Source organism: Choloepus didactylus, chromosome Y, assembly GCF_015220235.1.
Source record: "Choloepus didactylus isolate mChoDid1 chromosome Y, mChoDid1.pri, whole genome shotgun sequence".
NCBI lineage: Eukaryota > Metazoa > Chordata > Mammalia > Pilosa > Megalonychidae > Choloepus > Choloepus didactylus.
The window spans coordinates 32,311,175-32,319,607 of NC_051335.1; the positions used below are offsets into that span (position 1 = coordinate 32,311,175).

General features: G+C 43.0%; 1 protein-coding gene and 1 non-coding gene across 2 annotated transcripts; both read left to right on the forward strand.

Moving 5' to 3' along the window:
• Positions 1-3,746: 3,746 nt before the first annotated feature.
• LOC119524276 (60S ribosomal protein L39-like) lies at positions 3,747-7,076 on the forward strand. The gene is made up of 3 exons (XM_037822904.1): positions 3,747-3,774; positions 5,275-5,378; positions 6,963-7,076. Exons 1-3 carry the CDS (start codon positions 3,772-3,774, stop codon positions 7,009-7,011), a joined length of 156 nt encoding a protein of 51 aa, XP_037678832.1. The 5' UTR covers positions 3,747-3,771; the 3' UTR covers positions 7,012-7,076.
• LOC119524334 lies at positions 6,385-6,515 on the forward strand. The gene has a single exon (XR_005214787.1). It is a non-coding gene; the product is annotated as a small nucleolar RNA SNORA69 (small nucleolar RNA).
• Positions 7,077-8,433: the final 1,357 nt, after the last annotated feature.

Here is an 8,433-nt window from a genome sequence, read left to right on the forward strand (position 1 = left end):
TTGGCCTTGGCATCACTCAGCTCCTTACCCAACTCTGGACCCCGTGGCCAGCCATTTCAAAGCATTTTTCATGTTAGCACCTCCCTCTTGTTCTGCCTGTTTTGCCAGTCCAACTCGGGGTAAACCACACTTCCCCCGGCCCCTTAAATTTCTTTAGCAAATGTTTGCTAATCGCTAACTGTGTGCCAGGCCCTGGGGTTCAAGGAATCGAACAAGTCCTTGTTCTTGAGGAACCCATGGTCCAGTGGTGGCAAGAGACAGATTACAAACAATTAGAGCACAGTGCACAATGTGAGAAAGGCTGTAGTGTTGGAGCCTCCTGCTCCTAGACTGCCAAGTGATGGTGGAGAAAAATCCCCAAACCAGATCAACTGGTGAGACAAGAGGAGGGACTTCTCTCCTGCTAAGCAATTTTTTTCAATGCATCTTGAATTGACTTCCCTTTTCACAGTGCCACCTTTCTTTCTCTATTACTCCGTTGCTCTTTTCCGTGTGTGTGTGTGCATGTGTGTGGAGGGTGGGGATGTTGGACCACTTCCTCATAAATCACAATTTCATGTTTTTAATAAAAATAAACTCTGTTGTAAACAATAGAAAAGAGTTCATTCAATTTTTGCCCACTTTTCTTGAGGCACAAGTTTGATTTCTGTTACCCTTTCGAAATAAATACTTAGGATTGGGACAACTCAGACACTGGATATCTGAACATTTGCTGAGCACCTCCTACTGTGTGTTGGCACTGACAATATGGCAGTGAACAATACAGGGTCCCTGCCTTCATGTTGCTTACAGTCATGTGGGACTCACTGCTGTGGAGAGAAGTGAGGCTAAGGGAAGAAGGCAGGAAAAATTCATGGGATGAGGTGGGGGATATGTCCAGGGCAGTGAAAAAGGGATGGCCTGGGCATTCATGAGGCTTTACTGCCTTCAAAATCAGGAACCAGCCTCCTCTCCCCGCCACATGCATACACAAGGTGGTCCTGAGGTGGTAATTTTACTCTGACTACAAAATTAAGATCTAACATTCTGTGGTATTCCCGGGCATTATCTTAAAACCAATTCCATAGGGAAAACCTTAATTAAAGGAATTTTGTAGCCTTTTTCTGGCCTTCAGAGCTGCCTGGAATTTTCTTTGCAGTCTCTGAGGCTGTCCTTGACACCACGAAAATTTATTATGACCATTTATGTCAATATTAGGGAAGGCAGGACTGCAAAGATAGGCTTACACTTGGTGAATTCTTGGAAAGTGTACGTTGACAGCTACACCCATAGGACTAGCCATCCTTAGAAATCTCACAGAAATCATTTCATTTCCATTCCCCAAATATGTATTAAGCTCCTACTATGTAGACATGGGTAAACATAGAGTAAATTATTTATTGCTATTGTAATACATGATACAATATTATCTATATTTCCAGACTTTAAGGCTAACCCCTGTATGTATCTCCAGGCCCTGACCACTCCCCTGGTGTCATACCCAGCTGCCCACTGGACATCTGCACCAAGATGACCTACAAGCATCTCAGGTTCCAAAGTGAACTACTCAAGTTCCTCTCATTTTCACTCCTGTATCACAGAGAATATTAACCAACTATCCATTCAGGCACTGAGGTTCATATTTGACTCCATCCTCACTCCCCACACCCATGCACATTCATTATATTTTGTTTATCCAATCTATCTCCCTCCTCTCCATCCCCTCACTGCCCTAGTTCAGGTCGCTATTATTCATTCATTCATTTATTCATTCACAATTTTTTGAGCACATGCCATGTGCCACTCATATTCTAGGCTTTGGAATTACATCCATGAACGAAAGAGACAAAAATCCTGCCTTCATGGAGCTTACATTCAAGTGGAGAGAAAATAAGTGAAACAGATAAGCATATATATTGTTATACAGTGACAGGTGCTTCAGAGAAAAAATAAAGCAGGGAAGGGGGATATGTTCATGTGTGGGGGTTGAAAGGTTTCATTGAGAAAAATTTTGAGTAAAGACTTGAAAAGGAAATGAGGGAGCATGTGGGTCATTTGGAGGAAGTCTTCCAGAAGAAAAGAGTATGAAAAGGCCCTGGGGTTGGAGTGTGCCTGGCCTGGTCCAAGAATGGCAAAAAGGCCAAAGTGACTAGAGTAGAATGAGCAAGGGGCAGTGTAGTAGAAGGGGCTAGAACAAGTTAGAGAGCTAACAGTTTAGGGAGCTTTACTTACAGTTCTGTAACTGCGATCTCAGCTATTCCACCCATTCCAGACTGGTGTACAAGGTGTGTCTGGTCACAGACGTCCCCCAACTATTGTTCTAGACTATTTACTAGTTGTTCTCGGCTATTTACTAGTTGCTCTAGAAGACTAACAAAATTCCACACCTCCCTATGCCCATCTTGCCCCACCTCCTTTCCCTGTGGTATATTAACCACACCCTTCCAAGGTCTGCCAGTTCCAGGATCAAGATTTTTATCCTACTTCAAAGTATTGCATACTCCCTTCTTAGTATGTAGTTAATCTATGTCACAGGACCCCCTTTTACCTTATACCCAATGGAATGCCTTTGCCCCTGGACCCTATAATTGGACCTGTACACAAAGCACAAAGCACTAATTGGAACCTCTGAACTAACTGGACCTACTATCTCCTATTCTTAAGTTTCAATAAACCCTACGTCTCAGTCTGTCCCTAGTGCGTTCTTTGGTCTCAGAGCTGCACAGACTCCTTACCCTAAGACCTTGGGAATGGTTGTAACAACCTGAAATTGTGGAACTGTAACCCTACTATGTTTTGAAATTGCTCTATAACTACCTGTTAAACCGTATTTTTAAATTTATCATTTTTCTGTATGTATATTTCACAATAAAAAATGTTTTTTAAAAAAAGACCTTGCTCTAATCTATTGGTGCAAAATGTCCAAGGTGAGTGCAGATGCATAGAGCACAACGAAGTGTTCTGTTTTTTTAACGGGGAGAAAAAAAAAGATGGAAACAGGGAACGTTCATATTAAAATTCATGCCACTGATTCCTGTACGGAATGGAATGGGTGGAATAGCTGAGATCGCAGTACAGATTCCTGTACGTTTTGCCAAAACTACAGACTACAACGCCAGTCTGGGCTTCCTAACAGCCAAGGGAAAGGTTATGTCCCTACTTTCTCAGTTGAAAACCTTTATTGCCAACCGCTTGCCTAGGCTTAAAAGCCCAAGAGTGTCCCTAGGGTGGCAGGCCCCGGCTAGTCCTTTTCAGCTTCCTGCAATACCACTGCCCCTTCCCGACCTGCGCTGTCCAGCTAGGTTGGAAGTACTCCCAGATCTCTTTGAAAGGCCGGCCCATCTCGGCTGCGGCTTCCCAGGCCTCACCCCTCGGCGCGCTTCCGGCCAAGCTCAGGACGCACGACACTTGCGCTCCGATCTAGCACCCCCTCCGCCCTTCCTAGGAGTTAGCCCCGCCATGCGTTACGAGGCCCCGCCCCCTTTGCACTTATCACAGGCTGTCTGCCTTTCCCACTGAACAGAGCACTCCTAGAACACTGACAGACTCCTGGCGGGGGAGGCATTCTTTGCAGTGAATCAAAGTAAATCCGATTCGCACAGACCGAACAGTTTCCCACCCACCCTCGGTAGCGCAGGCCGGCGGGACGTTAGTAGGCGGTGATCTGCGCGTGGCGTCATCTCCCAAACCCCGCCTCGGGAGGCGCCGTCTAAGCGCGTCCTTCCCGTTGTTTCCCTCTCTTTCTCTCTTCGTTGGCGAGCATTGTGGGTTCTTTTGGCTGCTATCTTCGACATGGTAAGCTCATCCGTCACCATCGGCTCCGGGGCGGCTTCCCAAGACTTGAGGCCGCTGTGAGGTTGTTGGGGCCGCGTGGAGCGTCGAGATGTTGGGACCCTTTTAAGGCTTTTTTAAGAGAAAGTCAACTTTGGCCACCTCTCCAGTCTTCCAGCCTGGCGGGACGCTAACGAGCTCCTAGCAAGTGGCGGGCTGCCCTGTATCGGGGGTGTTTTTGGTGTCCTGCCGCCACCGAGGCGGGTAGAGATTTCCGCTTCATTTCACCTTTATCCCGGGCTGTCGCGGTGGAGGCCGGAGCCCTAGTCCCGAAGCCAACTGCGATTTGGGGGCAGGGAGAAAGGTCGGAGGTGGGGTGGGTGGCACTCCAGAGATTGCGGGCAGGATGCGTGTCGCCCATGGCTCGTAGGATGTGCTGGGCATCGGGAGGGGAATGTGGGCTACTGGTTTGCGGAAGGTTTTTCACCTGGCGACCGGGAGCGTACCACAGAATCCGTTTACAGGACTTTTAAGCCTTGTGTTCACGGACTTGAGCTGTGGAGGCAGCTGGAACAAGAGGTACTGTGGTGTGACCCCATTCGGGCCTTCTTAGTAAATGCTAACTGCCAATCAGCCGCTGTTAACAGGTTTTTTCTGTTATACTTGATGAAAACTTAAAAATATTTATAGGCTTCTAGGCATGGGAGGTGATCGTTATCTGGTGTTCTATATAGTTTATTACTTGACAGAAAACTTGCAGTTACTTCAACTGTGAGCTGGGAAAGAGGGCTTTGGTCTTTGGCCTCTTTATAATAGCCCTTTTGCAAGGATGTGTTGGGCCGAGTTGCACGCGGGTGCTCCCGCCATTTCGTTCGATTGTTCTGCCTATCTTGGTGGTGGTGGTGGGGCAATTGGAATTAGATGACCAGATTCTTCATGAAAGCCAAAAGATGGAATGGGAAATTTGGAAGTCATCCTTGAAAAACCAGCGTTTTAAAAATGGTGAGTGGGTTAGAAGAGAGCTACTGGCTGCCAGGCACTTTGTGTAAATAATTTTAGTTACCCTCACAATGAACCTTACAAACTAGGACTCTGAGACATGTTGTCTTGCAAGTGAAAGATTGTTGTGGTTGATTGAAAATTTTATTCTGTCCAGGAGACCAAACGTTCCCAGCTTCAGCCATCCTTTATGCTGTCTTCAAGTCTTTGGGTGACAACAGGGTAGACTTTAAAGTGCCCCAGCCTTGGAGTAGGTGACCTGGATTTGAATCCCAACTCTGCATGTTAATACTCTGATTTAGAGTGGGTTATTTGATTCCCTGGTTGTGCTTATTTTTACTTGAACAACAGGAATTATGGTACCTGCCTCAAAGAAGTTGTGAGGAACAAAGGGCATGATGTTTAGTTACGCGTTGGAAAATTGTGGACATTTATTAAGGCATTTGTATGTTTGTTGGTTTGAGGGGAGTCCTGATTGAACAAATTCTAGTATTACTGTCTAAACTAATTGCATTTCTTCCCCAGTCTTCTCATAAGACTTTTAGAATCAAGCGATTCCTGGCCAAGAAGCAAAAACAGAATCATCCTATTCCTCAATGGATTCGAATGAAAACTGGCAATAAAATCAGGTAAGACCCTCTGCCCCCATTGCCCTGCATGTTTTTTGTTAAATTTAAGATTATTTGGGGGGGGGCATAAATATAGAATTAAAATCTTTATCTTTCCAAAAGACATTTCTAGAATCTCTTCAGTCATCCAGGCCAGCTCCAGGTACAGCTAGAACTAACTCAGGTCTCCTGCCTTCCTTTCAGCCCGCATCTGTTTGGACCAGCTCGGCCTTTAAGACAGTTCTTGAGGAGAGGAAAATATCAGTGAGCTTTGCCCAGGGTCACAGCCTGTGACAGCCCCAGTGTGTTAAACAAGTTTCAGAACTTTGGTTTGTTTGAAATGAAGTGTCAAGTTTCCTGGCTCTCCCAAATAATTGAGCCTAGAAGACCAAAAGAGAGGTTTATCAAAATTCTTATCTTCAAAACACTTTATTAAGCCAAGATTGTTTGTTCACTACAATACATAAAGTGGACCTGGCAAGTGAGTCAAGACTTGAAACATGAAGATGCTAGTGCATGATCATGCAGCTAGTATAGAACCCAGGTTTGATTCTGTGGCAAATTTAATGGCATTAATTTGCTGATGTGACACTGATATGTGAGTTGTCATGAACAGAATTGACCCTTTTCCTAAATTCATCTAGCCAGTTAAAAGATGTGAAAATCACCACCTACTGTAGCTTTATATATCAGTTAATTGGTAATTTTGGTCCACTGTTTACTAGACACAGGCATTTATATTAATGTATAGGGGATACTCACTGTTATAGGTGCAACTAGATTTTAAAACCCATAGTCTTCCCATCATAATAGTGGAAAGGGAGCAGTGAAGAAATATATGTAAAACTCAGTGCCTCCCTCAATAGAGGGTACCTGCTGTTATCAATATTAATCCCTTGCATTGTGGTCTCTTGAGAGGTAGGGAGGTGTTTTACATTTACGGTTATGTACCCATTACTCAGAGAACTGGCATAATAGAATCAATTTTCTATTGCCTCACCAGTCTTCCAATTTTTAAAATGTATTGAAAGCAGGTTGCAATTTCAATGCTTTATTTTGTAGAAGTATTGACATTATCCTGCTGAAAGAAAAGCTGTGTTGATAGTTTTCTGATTTTGCCCATATGGGTAAAATCATGACACATTGACATGGACAATTCTAAGATAGCTTTAGTTCTGCAAATCACTTGATCCGGGATTGAGATGAAAGGGGGGTCTATTGTAAAACTTAGATACAAACTTTTGTGTGTGTAACCCATTTTGATGCAGTTTACGAAGGAGGGGAGTCCAAAATAATATATGTGCTGAATCAAAAGTTGGTGAGTACCCTTGGGGCGGGATGAGTTTCCCCACTACTTGCATCCCAGTTAAGAACAAGTATTTGTTTCTAGCCTTGGATCATTTTGAGAGGTAAAACTTGGCTTGGCTAGTTCTAACAACTCATTTTTATTCTCTACAAATAGATCCAGACTTTGTTAAAGGAAGGGAAAGTGGGACCTGTTGCCTTTAGAGAATTTTGTGGTACCTAAAGGGCAAAGTTTGGTGAATGAGAATAGTTACACTGAGGTCAGACTGCTTTTGTAACTTGTAGTTTCCTTCTATGTAGGTACAACTCCAAGAGGAGACATTGGAGAAGAACCAAGCTGGGTCTGTAAGGAATGGCACATGATGGCACACATTTTGATTCTGTACCAAGTTCACTAGCACCTTCAAGTGGAAGGCATTCCCCTTTCTGAACAGCTGGACTTATTTTGGGGGGGTGGAAATCCTGGCATTTCTTTGCTTTTATGCTTCTGCATAAATAAGTTGGTTAAGTAATAAATATGTGAGGCCTTTTGCTTAAACTGCCATTGTAATCTGGTTTGTGAAATACTGACTTTGTCCCCGTCTCCCAATCAGATAATCTAGCACAGCACTATTTAACAGAACATTCTGCAATGATAGAAATGTTCTGTATGCTTGAAATGTGGCCACTGATGAAGGAACTTTCTGTGAAGGCCCAAATAGTACATATTTTAGGCTTTATGAGTCACATGGTCTCCATTGCAATAGGATGACAACAGGCACAGAAAATACATAAATGAATGGGTGTAGGTGTGATATCAGTGAAGGTGTTAAAGGTGTGTCATCCAATACAGTTAGCCACCAGCCATATGAAGCTATCTGAATATAATAGCTTAGTTTTAGCCAAGTGATGAAGGAACTGGGTTTTAAATTTTTATTTAATTGTAATTATATTTAAATAGTGTCATGACTGGTGGGTGATTGTATGGGGTGGCACACCTCTAACACCTTCACTGACATTTGAAAATTGAATGTAATTCAAATTTGTATCCGTAACTAAAATTTTGTTAAAACACACCCACAATCCAATCATTTATATATTTTCTGTGCCTGTTGTCACCCGATTGCAATGGAGACCACGTGACCTGTAAAGCCTAAAATAATTTACTATTTGGGCCTTCACAGAAAAGTGCCAACCCCTGATCTGAACACCTGGATTCAGGAGAATTTAAATTTTTAATGCATTTTTTATTATGAACTTTAACATATGCATAGCAGTGATAACTTTGAAAATATGATTTAACAAGTAATTAGCAAATTTCAAAGAATGTCATGGTTCATAGTTCCACGACTTCAGCTATTTCCATTGTTATAAAATATACATGTGGAAAAGTGTTAACTTTCCATGTACAGTTAAACAAGCAGTTATATATTCAAAAACTGTTATGGGTTACAGTTCCACGCTTTCAGTTCTTTCCTTATTATGCAATATAGGGTATATACAGAAAGGTGAAGACTTTTCCAACACCCCACCATCTAAAATATACAAAGTTTCACTACTCATAGACCTTAGTTAAATCTTTTTTTTTATTAGAAATTTTATTTTGAGATAAATTCAAACTTACAGGAACAGTTGCAAAAACAGTACAAACCCCATACACAGAACTCCAGCATGCCCCTACCCACCTCCCCCGATGCCCCAATCCACCTTTAACATCCTGTCACACCACCATTTCTTTCTTTCCCTCCCTCCCTATAATCCGTCATCTATTGCTCTGTCTTCTGAGCATATG